The sequence below is a fragment of the Abramis brama genome (genome assembly GCF_963993115.1).
Source record: "Abramis brama genome assembly, chromosome: 12".
NCBI lineage: Eukaryota > Metazoa > Chordata > Actinopteri > Cypriniformes > Leuciscidae > Abramis > Abramis brama.
The window spans coordinates 38,955,456-38,980,360 of record NC_139974.1 but is presented as its reverse complement, the minus strand read 5'-3'; the positions used below and the strand labels follow the sequence as shown (position 1 = coordinate 38,980,360).

The following is a 24,905-nucleotide window of genomic DNA, read 5'->3' as shown; positions in this document are numbered from 1 at the left end:
TCTCAGTGCTGCTGCTGGAGTTTTTCAGTGGTCACTGTCCCTTTAAGAGCGCGCGCTCTAGGGTGGCGCTTTCCTCCGCAAGGGCTTCTTGATATTAATAGTGTTGGTGTCTTGAAACTGACGTAATGCTTGGAGTCTGAGGTCCTGACAAGCGATAACATTTCTGATAAAGAACTGAGATCACTGCAAAAACCAACCTCCTTTCTTCCACCCCAGACTCAGGCGTTTTTACTATTAAACACAGTCTCCCAAGATTTCACGTGTACAGGAGCAATTCGCAATCTTACATCCCCATAAAAAAGAAATCATTCCCCGAGATCAACAAACAAACAACACAAAGACGCTTCATGGCTCACGCCAAAGCTCCACCATCTTTCAGACTGCAAAGACTATTGCAATTTAATCAACAGGTAAGGAGAAAGCGAATCAATGAAGAACGATGTGGTTTTAGCTGTAGTTCCTGATGAATGTTATGTAATGTTGAGAATGATGAATCAGTTGAGTGCTACTTTGTAACGAAAATAAGAGCTCGGCTCTTCGGATTTCGAATTTTGAGGCTAAATTGCACATTGAAATCGGCGACTCGTTACATTGTATCTCCCAGTAGTTGAGAGAAAATACTACTTTTTCCTTCCCATTTCTTTTCAGCCATTCTGTGTTGCAATGCGTTTTGCGCAACATAATATCCACAATGTAGCAGTTTCTCTTGTACGTTTAAGCCGCGAGGCGCCTTTTATTTGCATTGTTTATGCGTCGCAAGAAGCTAAACGGATCCTAAGTAAAGTTATAGAAAGTTTCATTGGTGTGTAGGCTACTGTTTTTGCGTAAATGATGCTGAATGGCGCTTTCCACACAAACTTCGAAAACTTTCCGTATCTGATGATGTACGATAAGAAAACGCGTAGGCATGGCAACGCACTGAATGTTATATTTTCCACACACAAAAGAAGCACAGGTTGTTTACATGACAAGTCTACGGATCGTAACGGGGGTTTTATCGCTATTTTTTCGGTTTTATTCGAAGGCAGGTTGCGAAAAGATGTCTTTCTGTTGTTTCATTGCGTCTTTCGAGGCTATGGAGACGAGCAGCAAAAGTTTATGAATAGCGGTAACGAGTATTTCTCATTTGGATGTGTGTTTTTTTGTGAATTGATAAATGATGGAACAACTTTATATTTGTTTTGTGGAGAACTTTCACACTTAGGTGTGTGTGTGTGTGTGTGGGGGAGGCTGTAGTTCACAAAGTTTCTTGTGGCGTGATGGAGCTTATCTAAAAACTTTTCAAGGAATTTAAATAACTCTTTCTACCCTCTAAAATGAAGGCATGCATATAGAAATGTTACCTTTTGTCTTGGCATGTACAGTAATCCTTTTCTTGTTGATGTTATCCATCAACAGAAACTTTTTTTGAGTCAGTACAGACAATAGATTCACACTTAATATGTCTTCTAGTTATGTGTGTATTCATATCCTATACATTTTGTGTGATATGAGAATGTGAATAGTTTGGATGTTCCTCAATTCTGCAACTAGAGCCGGGCAATATATCACAATAAAATCTTTCATATCATTCGATATCGATAATTAGCACGATAAATGTCACATTTTTATTTCTTTCATGTTTAAAGGCAGATTTTTTTTGCTCCTAAGTGAAATTTGTAGAAACCAGACTGTTAATTGTGGTTTTAAACCACTCTTTATTGTAAGAACATGACACAAACTTCACGTTTTTAAACTTTTCCAGCCATTTTTCCTTAACGAAATATATCTAATTCTAAATATGTCCATCTAAATAATATATTTCTTAGTTTCTGCATGTGCTAACAAGTGATATTGTTTCAAGGTTTGTGTTATGTTAGTTATGTGTGTACTCATATCCTATACTTTGTGTTTGATTATATGATATAAATATATTGTTTGGACGTTTTTCAGTTCTGCAACTGTGGTAATGTTTCCAGTTAATTTGGTTTTACAATCACTTTCACATTAGAATGTCATTAAGTGTGTGGAAACAAGTATTTATCTTAGAACTGATCAAATCACCCACACTTCACTTAAATGTGCCGTACCGAAGCGTAACCTGTATATCTGATTGTTATGATACAGATTCCCATGTTGGTTCCAGTAGATGAGTTACGCTGTTTCCTGTAAACTGTGAAAGTCGCCACACTCGGGCAGTCTGGAAATGATATGCTCTGTCTTGAAATGGTTTGTCGGTAAATGTTTCTTAATGACAAAGCCCGTGCAGGCTCATCATTTAGAGAAACTCACAACTGTACTCATAGTTTCAGACACAGTCAACAGGGAATCTCAGCTCTGTCATCATCAGGCTTCTGCAGTCACAATCACTTTATCTGGTAACACTTTACAATGAGGTGTCATTTGTTAACATTAGATAATGCATTAACTAACATGAACTAACATTTGTTAAAGCATTTATTAATCTTTGTTAATGTTAGTTAATAAAAGTCCAGCTGTTCATTGTTTGTTCATGTTAGTTCACAGCGCATTAACTAATGTTAACAAATACAATATTGTATTGGTAAATGTTGAAATTGCCATTACATGCTGTGGAAGTATTGTTAATTCTTAGTTCATGATAGTTAACTAATGAAACCTTACTGTAAAGTGCTACCTTTTATCTTTACTCTTTTTGCAGTTGCATTAATCTTTGAGGACTTTAAAATTGTATTTTTGTGCATCAAAAATATTGACCGATATTGATTTATTTGTAATTTTTATAACTGATACCGATACCAAGTGTTTGCATGTTTATGTGCCCAATAACCAATATTTATGTATTGGTTTATTTCCATTTTTGATGATTATATCAACAGCACTGAACTGAACAAAACACTTTTTAAAATCTATAATTTCTGCACTCCCTCCTTGCATACAAAACAAAACACACTTCGACATCAATAAATAGTGCAAAAAATAAAATAAAATAAAATATAGTGCAGTCACTAAAGTGTCTTTTTAAATAATATATTTTATCAGGATTATAAACCGATTATCGGTCGATCTCTTGAGTTTTTAGTCATTTTACATGTGTAACAGTCGAGAGATCAGAAGAAAGAAAAAATATCTCCATCTGCTTGGAATATTATTTCATTCCTTGTTCATCATGTGATACACGTAAATATGCGAATATCCATTCAGCGGTTTACTAGATTCAGTTCTCAGTCCACACAGAAGAATAAGATCCACATGAGTTGTCTGATAAGGCGCGTTTGAAGTGATTGAAAAGCTTGAGGTGTATTTGAAATGTAAATGACTCCACATCTGTGAGCTCTTTGGAGAGAGGCAATAGATCAGCGCTGTATAGTCAGGAACTTTACGGCTGACAAATGAATTTGGGCCTTGGTGGAGGGAGAAAGCAGCAGTGGGGGTCTTGCATTTGTTCTTCGTGGCTTCTGAGTTTGCACAACTTCTTTTTGGGCTAACTTCTTACCGCACCGAGATTTGCCACTTGTGTCCCAGATTCATGTGGCGTTGGTGCCGTTGAATAAGAATCCTGTAGAGAAAATAAATGGTAGGGGACTTTTTTTTTTTTTTTAATGACAGAGATAGAATGGCTCACGCTAGTGTTTGCACATATTGTAAGTAGTTGATGACTACAAAAGTTACATTTTTTTAAAACTTTTTTTCTTGGTTGTTAGAAAATATACTCAGACCAGATGATTATTTTTGCATATACTTTTTATTCATTTGTTGCTCCAAAAAAAAAAAAAAAACGTACAAGTTTGAATAACTTATAAGGACTGCATAAGTTTTGTTTGTGATTGTGAAACTCAAAATGATTGTGTGTTGTTATTTCAAACTTAGCATGGTAAAGAACGGCACAGTATTTTATTCCAGGCAAGTGTTTTGAAATGATGCTTCAACGACTTTATAGAAATTCCTTTTTGTTTTGTTTTTTCGTGGTTAGAAATCTCCAAACATGGGAGACAGGGAAACTTTAGAATATTGTTTTTGTAGTCTCCTGATGAAATGCCAAGGTTTACAAAGAGACAGCTCCTGATAATTGGTGCCCTTAAAAGCTTTTATAACATATATTTGATGTAGCCTGCATATGAATAGCTCGTCTTTTTTTTCCTCCGGATTTTCAAGAATAAAAGAGCCGCGGTTCACAGAGGTCGTCCCTTGTCTCGTCATATGCTTTTCATCCTGTTTTTAGCAGTGTTTTGAAGTCACTAAATGGCTATGGATGTGTGCTATAGACTTGTTATGGTGAGTTGCCTTCGTGATGGATTTTCTCACTAAACTTTCATGCAACACGAATGGATTTGATGCGAAATAACTAGTAAAGTGCGTTTTTGTGTGGGCGGTCGGTTTATGAATCTAACATTTATCTCTTGTTTTTGTCATCTGAATTAAAGTGAAATCTTGTTCTCTTTACCTTTTTTTTCTCACACCCTGCGTGGGAATGAAACGCAAGAACCTTTGACCTGTGGTGTCATAGCAACCTCCTTTATCCTGTGAAAAAATATAGATTTAGCTTCTACATATCTTTCTGAATATTATGTTTTGATGGCTATTTCTTACATCAGATGCAGCTGAAGTGTGTTTAACGACTCCCACAGATAAGACACAGTTTGGGTCTCTGACTCTGTCAGAGCTGTTTGACATCACTTGTTAGGCTAATTATGTGGCGTGTAATATTTTAGTGGTTAGCGTACATCTGGTAAAGTTTTCTGACTGAAAACTCTCGTATTCCCAGTAGAGTAGAGTAGGTTGCACTGTGAAACGAAGAAAAATAATTCAAAGTTCCCCTTAATCTTCATTCTTACTCATTGACAAAAACTCTTTTTTTTTGTTCTTTTTTTTTTGAGGAATTAAAAACAACTGACATTTTTGTTGCATATGCAAGATAAAGTGATGCGTGACGACAAACCTTTTATTGGTTGGTGTGGTTTTTCAAAAGCTAGCGGTTCCCGTTAGGCTAGCTTTTCATATGAGTTGGCTTCCCTGGACTTTTTTTTTTAAGACTAAAGTAAAAGTATTAATTTGCTTCAAGCTTCATCCCTCAAGCCTCTGTGCTCAGCTTCATATCAAAAACTTTCTGAAAGTTTTCGAGCCAGCATTGCCCACTTCCTCTCCTCCCCATTCCGATGTGCCGAGTTTAGTTCATCCGCCGATCCTCTGGAACGCTGATGAGTCAGTTTAGCCTTTTTCTTTCTTTCTTTCTTTCCTTTCTTGCTATCACGGTGTGTGTTCTTCTACCTCGCAAACAGATCTTCATTTAGCTTTTTTTTTCTCTCCATCTCTCGGTGGCTGAATGTTCTCCATCTGTGTGGTCTGGAGACTGGTGCGGTTGACTATTGCTAACCTGACACAGGTTGGACAGAATGAGTCGAAGAAAAGGTTTGTAGGGGGGAGGGGTTACGGTGGTGGGGGAGTTTTCCTTTGAGAATGTTTGTTTTCCTGTTTCCAATTTGGTCGGCCAGAAGGCCCGTACTGTCAGAGCTCCCATTCATGAACCCTGCTGTCAGACTGCCTGAGTACATGACGCAGGATTTCTCTCAGCTCTCTCTGCGTGCAGTGTGGTGTCCATGTTGTCTTTTGGTTAGAGCCTTCTTTTCTAAAGTTGTTTTATTCTGTGAATGCATGCTTCTTTAAAATGTCTGTTTACCCAGAGCACTTCCTTCTCACTGAACATGTGCGGTTTTGTTGTTACAGTGATCGAGAAGAACGGTGTGGTTTGGTCACCCCTCGCACCCAGGATCATCTGCACCTGTGAGGTCTTCTGAGAAAAGGAAGTACGGGACGGGCGCATTTCACAAGCGACGCACGTAGAGCGAGTTAAAAAAAAAACTTTGTGAACACTGTGAGGAAAAAAATGGAATGATTCCCAGGCCAGAATGGATGTGGAATAAAGGATACCTCGGAGGGCTCCTCAGGGAAGGGTCTTTGGATACTCTGCCAGCTTTGATATCTGCCTCCCTGTTGGATTTGAGTGTGATAATGCTATAACCCAATGCTTAACAGAGGTATGTATACGTGCGATTGTGTGTTATGAAAATGCAGGGATTTCTGGCGGCGTGTGGCATTGTGGTTTTCCATGCAAGTCATGTAGCACGCACGTAAGGACACAGTTTTTGCCTTCGGGTTTTGTGTTAGGGTGATGTAGCTTTAAAACCTTATTTATGGTAACTTTTAACCCAGTCTTCCTGTAGTTCAGAGCAGTAATCTAGACCGCTAGATAGCTCAAGCTGTTAAAGTGCTTTGATCTTCAGTAAGGCCATCATCCCCTGCTTTGGCGTTTATTACGTGGAACAGTAGAATTTACTGACTTTCTTTTCCCTGACTTTTTTTTGTGCCTATATGTGGGTTTTCTCCAGGGTAATAAGAGGCCACACAAGCAGTATTTTCTTTTTTGTGTTGTACATTTGTGGACCAGGTGATACTGTGGTCTGGTATTCTTCTCTGCCACTGTGTTTGTGGAACGCTGGACTTGCTTTCAGAAGATTTTTTTTTTCATCGCTCATAAAAAAAAATAAAATAAAAAAATGCATGGAAGGATATAGATAAAGTTAACAGTTTGTTTTTGTACGTGCATTTATTCTCATAAATGGTTGATTATCCTATGTGCCACCCAAAAGCAAAAATAAATAGTTGTTTGCATTAGTTGTTTTTTGTGTTTTAAAGTCATGATCCTCAGTTATTTAATTATATCATAAATCGTCATAATTGCATTAAACGTTGGGAAATTTTAATTTTGTTTTTAGAAGTGGATTGCCAGCTTGCTCTGTACCGCATGATTTTTAGTCGAGCTAATGAACGTAGAAATGCAATAATCTGAACTTCTGAAAGCGTCCGCATTCTTTGCGGTCTGGGTTGTCCTTCTGAAATGAGGTAATCTGAGAGTGTGTTATAGATGGCTGTTTTCTCCTGTGCCGAAATCTATAATAAACGACCTGTAACGGCCAGTGATTAGGGGATCCTGTCCTGTCTTTGTGAACGCTGCCACAGTGGAGGTTTCTTTCGTGTGCCCTGCCGTTTCAGCAGATTTGCGTAATGTTAAACACATGCCATCTTCTCCAGTCTGGATTTCAGGGGAAAACCTGCTCTCGGGGATGGTAAAATGTGCTTGACGGTTTCAGTTGGTGTTAGGCGTGGGGGTGAAGCTGAATGGCAAGATTAACCCCATGGATCCTTAACCCAGAACTACGACACAGGCTTCTAGGTCAAGGGTCACCTGAGATCCCTCAGTGCTAATATGGGGGTCCAGGGGCCCCTGATGGGGCTTACTGGGTTGTAATGCGTTTGTTAGTCTTTTAAACTTTTTTTTAAAACAAATTGTTGCCTGTCTTTCTCTGAATTTTGATGTGCTTTAGTGAAAATAATTCTTTATATTCAATTTTAATAGTGCACTTTTTTAAAATAGTTTTCGCATTTTATTATTAATTTGAATCATAGGGATGCTGATCAGCAAGGCTACATTAATATTACATTAATATTTACTCTTCTCCTTTCAAACATGACTTGATCTATTTCCACAACCCCATATGTTTATAAATGCCCAACCCCATTTTGCTAATTTAGTGTTAATTTGCTTTAAAACTTGGTGTATTTGGTTTAAACCCGTGCGTATGACCCAGACTAAACCCATAAATGCTAATTCATGGCTGTGTTATTTACTCCAGCCGATGATTCCTCACTGTGATTTACTGATATTACACATTTAGCAGTATGGTGTGTTTGCACTGAAGTAGCCTATATTTTCAAAATGACGACTTTTAATTGCATCTAACCATACAGTAGGCATTAGTTATGCTCATATCCTTATAGGCTCAGCTGTTATGCACTGGACCATCTCTTTGACTCGCATGCCCGTTTTTGGGTATAAACATGGATTTATGCTGTGAGTTAAAGCTTATGCTTATTACTTGTACCTTGCTTTGTATAATTTGGTTGAGTTATGGTGGGGGAATTTGAGTGGTCTGCATAGTTCTCCAGTAGGTGCCTGTGTGATGTATGGCGTGCCAGTGTGCCGAGGGAGGCAGACGGCCAAATGTTTTCATAATGTTCATTTAAAAGTCTGATCATTCGCCTCCACCTCTTTCTCGGTTTTGCTGTGCATATAGAAATGTCTGATGCAGCAACACTTTAATCAGCCACATAATAGTCAACCTCCAGTTTTTTACTTTTGAGTAATATGCCACCTAAGAAAAGTTTTTATGTGCAGGTAAAAGTGTAATGCGCGTTTCTTCACACGTGGAATTAGCATGTGAGCGTGAACCTGTTGTAAATGCAATGGAAATTCCACATCTATATGCATTTCAGGCCTGCTAGATAAACAGCAGAGCCTTTACGAACTGAGAGGTGACGGTCGTGAGCGCGCCTAATGAGACTCTCTAGTTCGACTCCAGTATTTGCCTGTAAGAATACAGTGAGCTGAGTTATTACAGACTTTTGAGATGGTTGCAAAATGGCGGTAATGAGAGAGGAGCGATCCTGCCCGCGAATGGCGATGCCCGGGTCGTATTCGCCTGCCAATTAGCCCGATATTCCTCCACTCGTGTGGCACCATCTTGCAGTAACCCCGAACCGGCACCGAACTAATCTAATTAGATCGAGAACACAAAAATGATCCCGGACCACTGGCAGAACGCACAATAAGGGAGCAATTTATTCTCGCATGGTGTTAAAAAAGGAGGGAATGGTTGAGTGCAGGCCTGTTGTTTTTAGCAGATTGTTTCCGCAAGGCCTGCTCCATATGGTGTCGGAGAGGGGAGAAAAAAGCCCTGGAGAAGGGGGTAAAGAACAAGGGGGCAGAGAAGCTGCAAAAACAAAACTTCTCCAGTCAACCCTCTCTAAATTAAAGGGTAATGCCGAGCACACCGCACACTCAGGAGTTGTTTGTTTAAAAAGCCAAACTGCATTAATCAACGTCTTCATCTTCATCGCTAACAGCATGATTAATCTGCTGATTTTTCTCCCCGCCATTCTTTTTTTTCTTTCATTCTTTCATTCTTTCATTCTTCCTTTTTCTTTTTTTTTTTTACAGTAATTGCCAATCCAATGAGCAGATTTGACAGAGTGCTTCTGACCACATTGTTCACACATTGAGTGATGCCTGCACAGCGTCAGTGCACAGCAATATTATGCTTTTGGTTCAAAGCCCAGGTTCAGTTGCATAGTGTAATGCAGATCATATTACATGTTTCTGATACAATATTGTAGCTACTTTAACCTGCAATAACTCTCCGCAGCATTTGCGCTGTGATCTTCTCCCCTCGGACCTTCTCAGAAGCGCCCTTTTGGCCAACTTTACCGTAGTTGAATAGCGCCTGGAGGCCATTGACAGGAGCCTCATGTATCCTGGCCGTGTCTTTGGCAAACACAAACAGTAGCCTTCTAAAGATTTCTCCATTTGTTTAGAGGAAGTCCCAGAGGCTTGTTACGCTCCCCAACCCCCTTCTCTTGTGGCTATCAGATGTTTATCCTGTACAAGGAGGGCAATTTACAAATGTAAGTGTTGTCACAACACAGGAGGAGACAAAAGGCGTCACGTCAGGCAAGGATGCACCTCAGTGTAAGAGCGCCATTATTTTGCAGATTAGGAGGGTTCAGGTGAATGTGGGACTGAGTGGCACAGCTACTGTTTGCTGTGATTTGTCTTTCTCCGTTCAGATCCGAGTTCAGGTCTCTCAAATGTCTCCGGAATGTGTACTTGATGATCAAGGATAGTTTTAGATGTCATATAATACAACTTCAAATCATACTGTAGAGTAGGCTTTTGATAAAACGGTAAAACGGTCTTTTTTCTTTGTACTAGTTGTGTTTGATAAAAGTCATTGCTTTTATTTGTAAGTGCTTAATGGCTGATTTCAGGCTTTAAGCAATACATTTTACACCAATGCCTAAACAGGCATGATTTGATGAAGCAAAAAGCGATAAATTCTAGCTAAAAATATATATATTTTTTTCAATTATTTGCTCTCTATTTCTGATCCTATGGAGTGTATAACCTAATTTTCTTTCTTGTTGGCTGTTATAGTGCTGCATCATACAGTATTTTTGCTATGAGCTTAGAGATAGTTCCCAAAAAATTAAAAATAATCAGTTACTCATGTCATTCCAAATCTGTATGACTATCTTTCTTCTGTGGAACATAAATTTACATTTTAATAAAGTTTTTTTCTTGTGCGTACAGTGGAAGTCAGTGCAAACAAACTGTTTGGTTTCCATCATTCTTCAAAATATCTTTTTTTTTTTTTTTAACAGGTGTACGTTTATTAATACAAGTTTAGAATGACATGAGGGTGATGAATTGACTTAATTTTTTCGGTGAATTATCCCTTCAATGCTACCCATACACTACACAACTTTCAAAGTCGTCTTTTCAGACTACATAACTGTCTGTTGTCTGTCTACAATACTGTTTGCATCAATAAACCCCTATTTACTGCTTATTAATAGTTAAGGTAGTTGTTAAGTTTAGGTATTGGGTGATTAATGGATGTAGAATATGCTCATGCAGAATAAGGCATTAATATAAGTACTAATAAACAGCCAAAATCCTAGTAATATGCATGCTAATAAGCAACTAGTTAATAGTGAGGATTGAAGAAATGTATATTACTGTTTGCGAAGAATGTGTTAAAGAACATGTACACTTACATGAGATGAATACTGTTCGCTTATTTAGGTAACCTTCCCATTATTGCATGCTTTAGCTCGTAGACAGACCTTAAAAAGAAGTCTATGGTTAATGGGCGCAAAAAAGTAATCACGAAATTTTTCGAATATCTTTCAGGCTTAGCAAACCAGACACTAATAACTGTCTGTGGTCAGACTTCGGCCTCTGATAGGCATCAGGCTGGAGGACATGAAGGCAGGAGTGGGTTTACTCCTGTTAAACACAACACCAGTGAGTCCTACAAGCTCCCTCTCCCCGTCTCCCAGACTGAACTCTGCTGGCTGCACTTCGTCTATGTCAGGGGAAGATATAGAATTAGTAGCTTACCAGGCATCCCTCCCCTCCCCATCACTACCCACACCATCCCATAACTCTTCTGGCAGGCCCAGGGAGCTGGTTCCTCATCTGTGGAGGCCGCCAGTCTCAACACCTATTATGGTCAATGGGCCTGGGTCCCTGTCAGGGCCTGCTGCCTTTTTGATTCACCACTCGCCTCGGATTCTTCCCCAGGTCGCCGTCTTTTTTCACCATGTCTTCGACTTCCAGATAGGAGATAAAATATCCATAAACAGCACTTGAAAGAGAATGTAAATGTTTATAGGCTTCCTGCAAGACTTATCTGATATTGTTCTTATTTATATGTCGGGGTCGGTTGACTTGGAGGCGGTCATGACGGCCGAACCGGAGCCAAGCAGCTTTTAGTGCTCCTTCGGCGCGTCCCTGCCAATTGCAGAGATTTAGGCGGACAGTTGGATGGTGGAGGAGCGAGCCAGTGACACCAGGCTGGAAAGTATGTGGTAACAATACAAGTATGATTCGCTTCAGCACCTCCCACTACCTAAGCTTCACTCCAATGTAGGGCATTATTTGGGCAATCATTTCTCATCCTGTAGTTATATAATGAATAAGCAGTGTTTCTCAGCCACTTCTTCAATGAGACAGCTGGGTCTTTCTCATCTGTTTGGTGCAGTTTTCAATGCATCTTTAGGTAGCTGGTGAGTGTTTTTGGGCCCAGTTTTCTAATTGTAAAACAATTTCAGATCTATTTCGAATTATATTCTCTCTACATCATGTGGACACCGTGACTGCTCTAGATTTGTCAACAAACCTGACACCGTACGTTACCTCTTTTCTGGCATTAGACGGAACAGCAAGGCACTCAGATTTCCCATGCAACATTGCTATGCCATAAATCTGCATGCTTCGACCTGCATGCTATAGCTAACTGGGGCGCTGACTCTTTAGGAAGCTGTTGAGTGGAGAGCCAGGCTTGTGTAGGCGTCAGGGATTGGATTTGTCAATTGTGCTGATATGTCGAGGGCGATCCGAGCCCCAAGCGCTTCACTCAAGGTAGAGAGTTATTGTAAAGAGGCTAAAATGTAAAAGCTGTCTAGCAAACAGTCATACTCTTACACGCATTCACATGCACTTGCACGTACAGGCTTTACAGTCATTATATTTAGATGAAAAGTGTAATATTTGCTCTTATACAGCTACACAACTGCAACGAGACCAATTATGGCACTCTAGCGCAGTGGAAACCACACACATTCGCGCACAGACACTATTACCTGACCTTTTCTCTGACAAAGACATTGCTAAAGAAATTTTTTACTGTCTCAAACAATGCCCACAGCTCATGTCTGAGGCAGGGGTTATACGAGTCCAAAGAGGTTTGCATGATTTCAGCAGAAATTAAATTGTCATGGTTCTCAATACCAATTTTGAGACCACAGTAATATATGCAATGGAACACACTCATTTAAAAGTTAAATGTCAATGTAAATAATAACAAATTAAATGAATACAGTCGCACGTAGCCTTCGAGTATTGTCACGCTTTGCTTTAAAAAAAACTGTAATTAATTTTGTTTGCCTAATTTTGTGTGCACCTCCCAATTGTGTCATTCAGAATGACCAGAGCAATATTTGAGATGCTATACATTGAAATTTTGCCATTGATATTTTTCTCCCTGAGCAAAATTTTAGTCACATGACTAATTTATTTGATAAATGTGTTTCCATCGTGGTTTATGTGCATGTGTTTTTATCAAATACATTTTTTTTATCCACCTTAAGTGAGCAATTATAGTCACTACTTTTGACATCCCTATCTCCCAGTATTGCATCTATCTTTCACATCACAGGTGATCAAGCGCTCAAATCCTGCAGGAGTTTTTCCCGTCTTGAGGAGGCCATGTTCACCCAGCCTAATGATATGCGGCCTACTTCTCATGGTAAAAAGGCAGTGTGACAGACAGTTTGTGTTATAGATAGCGGTGACTTCAGACCTCTGCATGTCTAAGGTATCATCTCCGTCCTCAGTTTACTTCAGCCGTCTTGTTTGGGATGCCCTTTCTGCTAATAGTATGAATAGCTTGAGACCTAGTCGAGAGCACATGAGGTGGCATGTTTCTCTGCCGTCAGGTCATGCTCCTGCTTTCGATTTCTTTTTACGAGAAGATACGGTACTTTTTCAGTTACAAGTAAATCTTCGTGCATTGCGGCACAGAGACGAGTTGAGCTTCAGTAAGTGTTGAATGAGGCAGAGTTCCCATGATGAGAGCGACAGGCAGGTAAGTCTTTGCATAAGGATCACAGATGGTATCAGAGGGTGTGGTTGTTTCTATCAAACAGCTCTGATGACTAATCTGTCCCAAGGCTATATGGCATTTGAGAATCATTGTACTAAGTAAATAGAGGAATCTTGTACAACCAGTGGGGTTGAACTGCTAATCTTTAAAATAGAAAATACTCTACGTACACCACAAATGACTTGATGCTTGGTGGTTGTTGGTGCTTTTTTAGTCTTGGCAGTGGTGAAAGAGCCATGTTTACTTAGGTAGTGCAAAGTGTCCTAGGTAACTTGGTTTGTGTACAAGGGTGGAGATACCAACAAGTTGCAACTGACAAAGAATATTGTGTGTGTGAAGGTTTATCTGAACTGTTTGTGAACTACACGTGTTCAAAGGACCTGCCTGTACTTAGCGTCAGCAGCTTTTCCACTGATGAATCTCAAGGTTAAAGCCCTTATTGGTATGTTAAGCGAGTCTTTCCACACATGATTGTGTGCAAATATTTAGTCGGAGATGCCAGGTGACTTACCTGACTTTCTCAAAAAGCACTTAACTGTGGCTAATCACATCTGATCACGTTTGGAGTCTCTCCAGAGAGGCAGCAGAGAGACTCAATTACAGCAGGCCTCGCTGTCACCAGGATCTGCCTCTGGTTGTGGTTCTCTGGGTAATGTGATGAAGATAATGGCTTGTTTTTTTTCCTACAGTGGTTTGAAAAGATTTCCTCAGCAAGTGACATTTTGTAAATGATGCTGCAGAAACGACCTTTGGCCTTTCACGTTCAGCCAAACCAAGATGTTCCAGGTTCAGTACAAGTGTGTGTTAGTGAGATAATGTTGATTATCACAGTTTTTTTTATTTTATTTTTTTATTACAGTAATGGAACTATACATATTTTGTATTTTAAAAAATAACTAAAAATAAAATAAATATGTACACATATGCAGTTAAAAATATTAGTTTAGGGATGCACCGATATGAGAATTTTGGCCGATACCGATAACCGATAATTCTTTATATATGAAAGCCGATAACCGATATATTGGCCGATAAATCTATCATTTTTCATTATAATTTTTTTAGAGCCTGATTACAAAAACAAAGGTCTCACCATTAAAATCATGTCCCAAGCACTTCAACATAAATCAAACAAAATAGTACAGTAGCACAGATTGAATCAGTGTTTTAACATTCATTTTAACTTTTAATTTAACCTTGTTTAATTTAACAAGTTTTAACATTAATTTTACACTCCAAGGGCCAACTTTCCTTACCAAAAAACAGAAAGCTAAGACACTTTCCTTACTGAAGTGTCTCAGATAATCCATTATTTATCAGCTTTAAGATATTGGCCAAATCTTCTTATAGGACCGTTAATGATAACGTTAAAAACGAACATATATCGGCCGATATATTGTGCATCCCTAGTTTATTTGTGATGTAAAATTGTAATTTTGCAATGGTGTCTTTTGCATGCAGTTTAGTGATTTTACATGGTCATGATGTACGTACAAATAATGAATTATTACAGAATTATACGGTTGTTTGTGAATTGTCTCATGCTTTAAGTTTGTGGCGTATTTTTAAACTGAGGGACAAATCGGAATTATTTTCTGTGCTAATCGACATTATGCCACAAATGCTGTTGATGGAACTTGACTTGAACTTGGAACATTCCTTTAACTGTGACTTAAACGAAGACCCTGTGACTTGCTTTTGAAGTTTATTTTTAGACTCGCACGCAAGATATTACTGTTAGATTTACATGTGATAAAACACCTCTGCTCTCAGTCTTGTTTATTTATTTACTCAGAGTTCCCCAGTCTCAATGGAAAGTCAGGTAGTCGGTTTAAAATGGCTAGAGCCCTTTAATGAGTTTGTGAGTGTTGCTTTAGAGAAGCCTGAGGTATGTCGCAACGTTTGGTGCTTTTAACTCAGAGGGGAAATGCATCTCAAGCTGTGGTTTACTGTTGGTTTCACACTGTAGCTGCAACGGCTTGCTTTGAATAGTAAAAAAAATATCATTGCAGCACAGGAGTCGTCTCAACTTTATTTAAAACTTTCTACCTGTGTTCAGTTTTCTTTTTGTCAAACTCTCGTTCAATCATCTTCTCAGCTCATCTGAAATCTCTGGATGTCTTATCTCGAGATTGACTCCATGTTTGGTGGGCTGCAATCAGACGTTTCCTCCTGGGTAGGACATCGGGGAGATGTCAGCTCGTAAAAACCTCATAACCATTTCAATCATCAAGGTGCAGAGAAGGAAATTAAAGCTATTGTTCCGCCTGCAGGGCCGTTTTAACTGTCTACGAGTCCTTCATGGGAAAGTTAAAAAACATCACAGAGCGGGAGGTGTTCTGCTACTCCATAAACGGAGGAGTGTGAAAAGAGGAGAGCGGCCCAGAGCAGGGGGAGAACAGAGGGACCCGAGTAGAAGTGATTTTCTCATCGGTGCCTCTGGGTAGCACATTGGGCAATGAACAATTACGTCTAACTTTTCCTGTTGCTTAATAAATATATTTTTAGATGGGTGCCACAGCACTGCTTGATGTGTCACGTGGTGTGTCTTGCTTTCTCAAATACAGAACTATGCAAAGCATAGTTTGGCAATTAATTAGTTGTGCTGTTTATACAATGACTTACATTTTGCCTTTTTATTTTTTTTACTTGAATTGACATCTCACTTTTTAATTCAACTACAGGGCTCCAGGAGGCGCCTAAAAATTTACCAAAAGTATTATTTTGCGAGTGATATTTTCGCTGTGAATTGTTATGATTTAGAAAAAAATGTCACATCACATCTTTTTTTGGGTTGACGTATTAAAATGAGACTATGCACATCAAAAAACAACAAAACCGTTTCACTCAATGAGTTCGAGGAGAGTGGCAAAATGCGTGCGGGGAAAGCGAGGATTAGCTTTCCATATCAGAAAAACTCTTTTATATCAGTCCTCATCTCTGAGAGTGAGAGAGATAGAAAGTGATGGACAATGAATGATCACCCAAGTAAAAGTGCAGACAGGCATCGTATGTCGTGCACACAGTGTGGAGCTAAAAATATCCATAATTCTTGCTTTAATCAATACTAATATGGATTCTTATTCTTAGAATCTTTATTCTATGCTGTTTTCTGTTGACCATTACATTATAATGAGAACATTATTTGTAGCGCAAATTGCCCTTTTTATCTTTGCACGTTATTCCATAAAATAAATTTTTCGTCTTTGCAATCTTTAATCAAAATTCCATAACTTGCTCTTCCTCTGAAATGAATTTCCTTTTCCGCTGATGTCTCAAATAGTTATTTAGGCAGTGTTGTGGCATGCATTTGATCTGGGTCCTTTCTGGTCTATAATGCCAACTGTTCAATTCCTAAATAAGTCCTGCCCTACGTCCCCCCCCACGTTGATTGTCCTGTGTCACATCAAGGAAGTAAATTGGTGCAACCGGCAATTCACGTAAACTTTAAAAAAGCAGCTATTTCTCAGGTCCTTTATGTTCCATGAGGTCTTTCTTCCCATCTGTCTCTCCTTCCTTTCTCTCTCTCTTTTCACACACACACGCGCACGCTCTCACACACGGTGGCGTTGGCGGAAGCCTGTTATCTGCAGTTCTCTCTAGAGCGCGTGATCCCTGGCCCTCTCTGGCAGCTCGGGGCCTGTGATCACAGGAAGCTTAAGGGAAGCAGTTGTTCTCTGTTGTCTCCGGTTCTAGCGTACGCTGATTGAGTGCACAGGGGCCAGGTCATTCAGACAGGGGCCCGCTCCTCCCCCTCCCCCTACACAGCCTGACTGGAAGCCCGATTTGGGAGAGGTTTGGGAAAAGCTTGGCTTAACTTCTTTTGGTGTAATGACACTCTGGCCAGAAGGGTCTGGGTTTGGCAAATTAAGCAGCTGGTTGTGAACAAGGCGATTGTGTGCTGTGTGCTCGCGTGCAAGTTTGAAAATTGTAAGAGTCTCACTCCATCAAGTTATATTTTTGGCCTTTTTATGGCATTATTGGATAGGACAGTGTAGAGATCAGACAAGAGGTCAACCGATATTGCTGATATGATATATATACACACACAGTGTTTTGTCATGAAACTCTAGATGGCGCTGTCCTTAACTCAATCTGCTTGCAATCACATTGTACAATTGTACGGCAAATGAACTTGTTCAGTGTCTGTATAGAAGTTTGCAGCGCACTTTCAGAAACCCTCCACCTTCCCCAGCTCCACCTGTATAGATCTGCTGCTGGTAATTAATGTATGCTAGTGTGTCATGGAAGTATTGGCAGTAGCAAGATATGTATTGTCATATCATTTACCATGCCAAAAACTCTTGAGTTGTCATTGCAGAAATATACTGTATATTCACTTAATTTTAAAATGCTTTTTAAGGGTTAGTAATGGTTAACTTTATTATAAACTTCATCACTATTTTCATTTGAATGAAACATTTTCCAAAAGTAGTTCTGAAGTTTATTATAAAGTTAACAATAATTGACTAACCCGACTAACATCAGTAGTCATGATGAATCACTACTGACAGCTGTTATTATTTATATTCCCATTTGAAATGAATGCTGTACAAGAGAGGGAGAGAGATAGTCTTTTTAAATGCAATGTTTGCATGCCATTATGTATATATTCCTGTTCCCACACATGAATGTTATATTGTTCTGACATTTCAGATCTATAATTTATTGTGCTGTAATGTACAAAAGTTGATAAGTTTTTGAAAGAAAACACTCTTATGCTCACCAATGATGCACTGATTTAATCAAAAATACAATAACAGTTATATTGAGAACTATTATTACAATTTAAAATGGTTTTGATAAAATATATTTTAAAGCTGTAATTTATTCCTGTGATCAAAGCTGAATTTTCAGCATCATTACTCCAGTCTTCAGTGTCACATGATCCTTCAGAAATCATTCTAATATGATGATTTGATGCTCAAGAAACATTTCTGATTATTAATGTTGTCAACAGATTAACCAAGAGATTCTTTAACAGAAAGAACAGCATTTATTTGAAATAGAAATCTTTTGTAACATTATACACATCTTTACTGTCACTTTTGATCAAGTTAATATATCCTTGCTGAAGTTTCTTTCAGAAAAAAAATATTTCTTACTGATCCCAAACTTTTGAACGTTAGTGAAACGACATGATAGAGAGTTCAACAAATATTCAGCATTTGATTTCAAAAGCAACTACTGGTAAATCATTAAAATAGCAGCTTCCTCTATATTCAGATGTTATGACGACATACTGGAATGCCTGTCAAGCATGTTGCGGTCGAGTGCAACAGGTTTACATGTTCTGCAGTTTGACTTCAGCTCAGTTGATTAAGAGAAGAAGTGGAGGGAGGTGGGTTAAAACTTGCCAGCACTGCCAAAGGCAACAGTTTTTGGTGGTGCGTCTTTGATGTGAATGAGTTCTCATGAATAAACATGAAGGGGGGGTTGTGTTGGTTGTATTGTGTACCGTTGACATGCCACGTAAAAAAGGGAAAAAAAGTCACAGAGAGGCAGTTAGTCACGGGCCCTTCTTATTGAGCACGTCACCCTTTCACAAGCTGCCTCATGGAAGGAAAACAGGGGGTGAAGAGAATTATGGGAAAAGCTCTTTATGTCTGACATGCCAACCCCTCCTCTCTCTTTACTCCACAAACACACTCTCTCTCTCTGCCTCTGACGTTTCTCTGTCACTCTTGTACTTTCTCTCTCTTGTATACTGAAACGTCACATTGCTTAAAGGGATGGTTCGGAGTAATTTCAACCTAGGGTCCTTTGCACCATGACCTCGAGCCAAACAAGGTCCCTTTTTTCCCTTGGTTGAACATTATTAAAGTTAGAGCTTATTTAGAGATATCAGCCGAATGGCTTAGTGCAGGCGCTAATGGATCCAAGGTTGGATCTCGTGAATTACCCCACTAATAATGCCCAGAATGGTACCAAACTTCTACAGTAGTACAAATAGGTTCTGTACTCATAAAACGAGGCATTGGAGAGTTTGTAAGTACATCAGGAGTTTATTTAAATAACACTTGCCTGATGGCTAATGCTACCGCTAACCCGGTCGTCGAGGTCACTTCAGTGATTTGGGAAAAGCCTGTAAAAGTCCTGGCAGAAAGTGATGCATAAGGATGTAGTGCAGGGGTGCCCAACCCTGCTCCTGCCGATCGACTGTCCTGCACAGTTTATCTCCAACCCTAATCAAACACACCTGAAGCAACCAATTAACGTCTTCAGGATCGCTTGAAAATTAAAGACAGGTGTGTTTGATTAGGGTTGGAGATGAACTGTGCAGGACAGTTGATCGGCAGGAGCAGGGTTGGGCACCCCTGATGTAGTGTAACGACGCCCAGTTCCAGGAATGCACTAATATTTTGTTGGTAGTACCAGTTTGCAACAATTATTAGTAAACACTAAGTTGTCAACACTTCGGAAAAAATTATAAATAATGCATCGCTTTCTGCCAGGACTTTTACAGGCTGTGGACTTTACAGAAATTACCTCGACGTCCGGGTTAGCGGTAGCATTAGCCATCAGGCAAGTGTTATTTAAATAAACTCCTGATGTACTTACAAACTTTCCAATGCCTCGTTTTATGAGTACAGAACCTATTTGTACTACTGTAGAAGTTTGGTACCATTCTGGGCATTATTAGTGGGGTAATTTACGAGATACAGCCTTGGATCCATTAGCGCCTGCACTAAGCCATTCGGCTGATATCTCTAAATAAGCTCTAACTTTAATAATGGCGCAAAAGACCCTAGGTTGAAATTACTCCGAACCATCCCTTTTAGGTGAGGGGACTTCCTGTCACTGAGTTGTGTGTTTCCAGGCTGGATGACTTTAATACAAACACGGTGAAATGAAATCATCCTTCAAAAATCAAATCTTGTGTTTAATGCACAGCAGTAATTAAGTGTGAAGATAAAGATGTACAGCAAAAAAGTTGTGGGGTCTAATTTTCTACCTGAAATGCATATTTCATATGTACACTACCGTTCAAAACTTTTCTTAAAAAAAAAAAAAAAAGTAAAACTGTAATGCTCTTTAATGCTCTATAATATTTGTATTTCAAACAAATGCTGTTCTTTTGAACATTATATTCATCAAAGAATCTTGGAAAATGTAAATAAAAAAAATGGATCACCAGTTTCATCATATTAGAGTGATTTCTGAAGGATCATGTGACACTGAAGACTGGAGTAATGATGCTGAAAATTCAGCTTTGATCATGTGATATAATCACAGTTTACTATATATATTCACAAATTATAATATTATTTCATAATGTTTTTTTTTTTTTTATCAAATAATTGTAGCCTTGTTGAGACTGTCTTACCAACCCCAAACTTTTGAACAGTAGTGTAGCTTCTCAAATCAATTTTTTCCTTCCCTTGTAACTCAGGAATAAAAAAAAAAACCTGGCTATCTCCATGGAGTTTTAATGAGGAACACCATAGTCCTCTTTGCTATTATCCCCCCCCCCCCCCCCTTTTTTTCCCTTTGCATGCTGATATTTCAAAGTCAGTGGAATATTGGGTGTAGCGTAGATCGGCGTTCCCGGACATCTGTATGGAGACAGATTTTGGCAGTACACGCCTCCTTCAAAGGCCTTAGTGTTGCAGTGGCAGTATTCGTTTTTTATCTTCCTCCTCTCGCACTTTGAGGACGAGAGGAGATTAGTATGCCATTCCACACACGCACACACACACATACACACACCCTCTGAAGAAAGCCCTGTGTTCTGGCAGGCCTGTTGATTTATTTCAGTCTCTAAAGATGTCTCCTCACTTCTTGTTTACATTAAAGGTTGAATCTCTTGTGAGACGCTGCCTACGTTCTGCACTCTCTCGTTTGATATTCAACTCTTCCATGTAGAATCTGTGTCCTGATTTTTGCAATCTGTTGACGACTAGATGCTGCTTACGAGAAACTGAAAGGATGAGATCATTGAAAAGAGATTGTGGTTGCCTTGGTAATAACCTTCTGTGTTTGTGTATCATTTGTGTTTCGCCACTGGACAGCAGCATTAGTAATATTAGACTTAAAGTTAACAGTGTGAATGAGGCATATGGGGCCAAAAACTGAAATGTGTGTTATTATGCAGACATTTATTATAGGAAAAACATAATTGTTTCATTGTGTTAAAGACCCATTGATAGTTTTATTCCCATTTGTGTGAGGACTGATGGCATGTATGTGCTAGTGTACTCCTAAAAGTTGACAAAATAGCCGTTTGCAGATATGAATTTAAAATCTACTTACTTTTTCCCTCAAACTATCCAATAAGTATTGTTGAGATCGTGCACCACACAGATTTTTGTCCGATCAAATACTTTCCTCTAATACAACTGCAGTCGACTAGCTGCAAATCGTGGTTCACGACTGTAATATAACAAAAGGGAATAGGGACATTACATAACACAGGGAAATAATTTTCTTTAACGATCATTTATAAACATTTTAAAGATACGAGGCTGTTAATCAATAGTATTTTATTTCTGTTGAAACCGTCAGCCCATGTTATTTCAGCTTCGTTTAAAATAATCAGTGGAATTCGTGGTGAAAAACTACATTACCCATGATGCTTTGCAGAAAATTCCACCAATCAGAGTCGAAACAAGCTAAATGTGCCAAAAGATCTCATTAGCTCTGCCCACTGTGAATGACGTAATCGAGTCAGTCTCCCTACGCTTCCAAAATACTTAAATATTCGATTATATATGTATATTTTGCAATATATACTGTATGTAGGCCTAATCGACATTAGTAAATGAGTAGTTTTATATTTCTCCATCGTTTTTAATTGGATTATGCTGCTTCATGGGATTGTAGTTCTTTCTATCACTGAAGTCATCAGATACATGGTCTTGTACCTTTACATTTTTGGCTGATTTTCAAATATACTTTTTGGCTTCAAATCAAAGTTTGTAATGTTATGATTCTCTGGTTGGCTTGCTTCATGGCTTATAACGGTTTATTGAAGACTTTATTTGAAATCCCTATGGGAGAAATGAATGGGAAAAATACTTCCGGAACCACTGAAAAAGAGGGCGGGCACTATTGCACTTTACTGGCTATTTTATTATTTAAAAAGGGACAATTTGATTGATATCGCCCACCCAAACTTCCTGTTTTAAGTCATGGATAGATGCAAGCAATTGTTGTTCTTAACCTGTCATTATTTTATTTTATTTTATTTTATTTTATTTTATTTTATTTTATTTTATTTTATTTTATTTTATTTTATTTTATTTTATTTTATTTTATTTTTATTTTTTTTTATTTTTTTGCTTTATTGTTTGCTTTCCATTTCTTTTCTTTCTTTCTTTCTTTCTTTCTTTCTTTCTTTCTTTCTTTCTTTCTTTCTTTCTTTCTTTCTTTCTTTCTTTCTTTCTTTCTTTCTTTCTTTCTTTCTTTCTTTCTTTCTCAAATATTGCTTATAATGCATACTGATATGCGCTCTGGTATTCAGTTGTCCTGATGTGAAGACGGAGCAGTCCTGCGGTCTCTCGATCCCCGTTGCCTGTTGCATCCTCAGAGTCACTTATTTCGCTGCTACTCTTTCACTCAGTTTCTCTGGAAATGTCAGTGCACTTGATCAGCTGTTCCAGATCGCACAGGAGATTTGCAAACGGACCAACAACAGCCTGCAAATGAAAATAAAGTAAATGTAACTGAATTAAAAAGGAAGGTTCTTCCAAAGCTTACGATGCTTTTATCTCCTGCTGTCTGGAATTAACTTAATCAGTGAAACTGTAAATTTGAATTTCTTCACTCGTACTTTCAAGGAAACAAAATCCTTTTTCAGATGTATGGAAGAGAGAAACGTCCTGTATCCAAAGAAGAAAAATCAAGCACTTAAATGAAATCGACTCAGTGTCACAGCTTGGAAGTTATCTTGCTTTAGAGGCAATTATTTCTTTGCCATGTTTTAGCCCAGGGTCAAATCAATGTGACACACACAGCCACATGGTTCATATGTGAGAGTGTGTGTATCCCCCGATTTGGGAGGTGGATATGGGTGATGTGGAGTGACTCAGAGCTCAGTTCCTCCTCTTGACATTTCGCCTTAATGATAATTAATTGCACTGCTTCTATCTAGCATCTCACATATGTGTTTTCCATAGACCCTCCGCATGCTTGAAACTCTGCTCCACACACAGACAGTAATGTGATTTATTCCTAATGTTACAAACGAGATTAAACTCCTCTGGAAGATGGATCGGGGTCCTTCGAGTCCTTTCTCGCCGCAAAAGTCTGCGGCGGTGACATCATAAAGGATGGGAGGAATAATAAAGGGGACTGTACAAGGTGGATTGTGGGATAGCTGGGGGAACACTTTAATGCCGAGTCGCTCTTAGACGTGACCGCACACACATGGTATGCCTGACGGATCCGAGTCGGGGCTAATTGCCATGTGTGCTGTTGAATATACCATTGTTAGGATGGAAAGCAAGGCCTGTTTTGTTTTAAAGTGACGTTTTTTGTGCTTTTGTAGCTCCAGAAAGTCGATTATCGGCAAATCCCAGAACATGCAAGTAAAATCAGAAGGAAATGCAGTTCTTTTATTTGAGTTTGTTAAAGTTTGCTGCTGTACCAGTTGCTCATTTAGAAATTAATTCCTCTTCCAGCCATGACAGAAAGCAATTAGAGCGTATAGTTTCTCTCTTTTTTTTTTTTTTTCTGTCTATTGCTTCAATTTATGATGCCGGTAAATAAAGGATGCAAAATGAGTCTCATCATTTTAGATCTCAGGGAACTCAATATTTCGGCTGACTGATCAGCGGCGCGCATGTGCCCGCACAACTGCTTTAGTATTTATGTGTGTGTGTGTGTGTATAGGGTTTGTTATTTAAGTCTCACTCAGATCCATCCCCGACGGACTGAAAGCACGGGCCTGAGTTATGAAGGGCGGTTTGGGTAATGTATTTTTAATAAACGTACTTTCTGGGTGGAGAATCTCGCAGTGTCCCAGCGCTCCATGGGGTCTTCCAGCTGTGTGTGTGTGTGTGTGTGTGTGTGTGTGTGAGAATCTCCGCTTCCATGTGATCCTCCTGGGACCGGGATGCCGAGAGGATTACATCTAAACTCACAATGAAAGGCTGTAGGACACAAGTCTGGGACTGAAATAAAGCGGCTACGGGCTCGCTCACGTAATTGGTGGTTTGTTGAGTATATTCAGAAATGGTTCACTTGGACATGAAAATGCTGTCATTATTTACCCATATTGTTCCAAAACAGTACGAGTTTCTCTCCTCCTCGGAAAACAAACAGAGGCATTTTTTTAAAATTGATTTTTCATACAGTTGAATGGGGAATGAAGATTTCAAACTTAAAAAAATAATGCAAAATCACCCTAAACTAAAGTGTTACCGATTTAACTCAAGGGCTGGGTGATTTTTCTGAATATATACAAATTGCAAATATATTATAGTAAATAGTGAAATGTTTTTAATGCACTTTTTATTTAAGGACAGACTATATTATCTAGATTTTTTTTAAAATAGTGTTTATAAGTTAAGTTGAGAGTTGAGATTTTGCAAAGTTTAATTCGTTTACATCAATATCAGTTCAAACTGTGAATTCAGTTCCATGAATCAGTTCAGTTTATTGATGTCATCATGCGGTGTGATGTATTTAATGTATTAAAATGTTTTGGTGAAACTATTTGTA

General features: G+C 38.8%; 1 protein-coding gene across 5 annotated transcripts in view; it reads left to right on the top strand.

Annotated features, from left to right (window-relative positions):
• Nucleotides 1–121: 121 nt before the first annotated feature.
• The window catches only part of trps1 (trichorhinophalangeal syndrome I), a 115,314-nt gene continuing 90,530 nt past the window's right edge, over nt 122–24,905 (top strand). Inside the window, exons 1-3 of one of the 5 annotated variants that reach the window (XM_084130695.1) lie at nt 1,123–5,160; nt 5,308–5,367; nt 5,683–5,993. In XM_084130695.1, the coding sequence (XP_083986821.1) occupies nt 5,981–5,993 (13 nt within the window). In that variant the 5' untranslated portion in view covers nt 1,123–5,160; nt 5,308–5,367; nt 5,683–5,980. The other 4 variants (XM_084130694.1, XM_084130698.1, XM_084130697.1 and 1 more) reach the window with 4 other exon arrangements.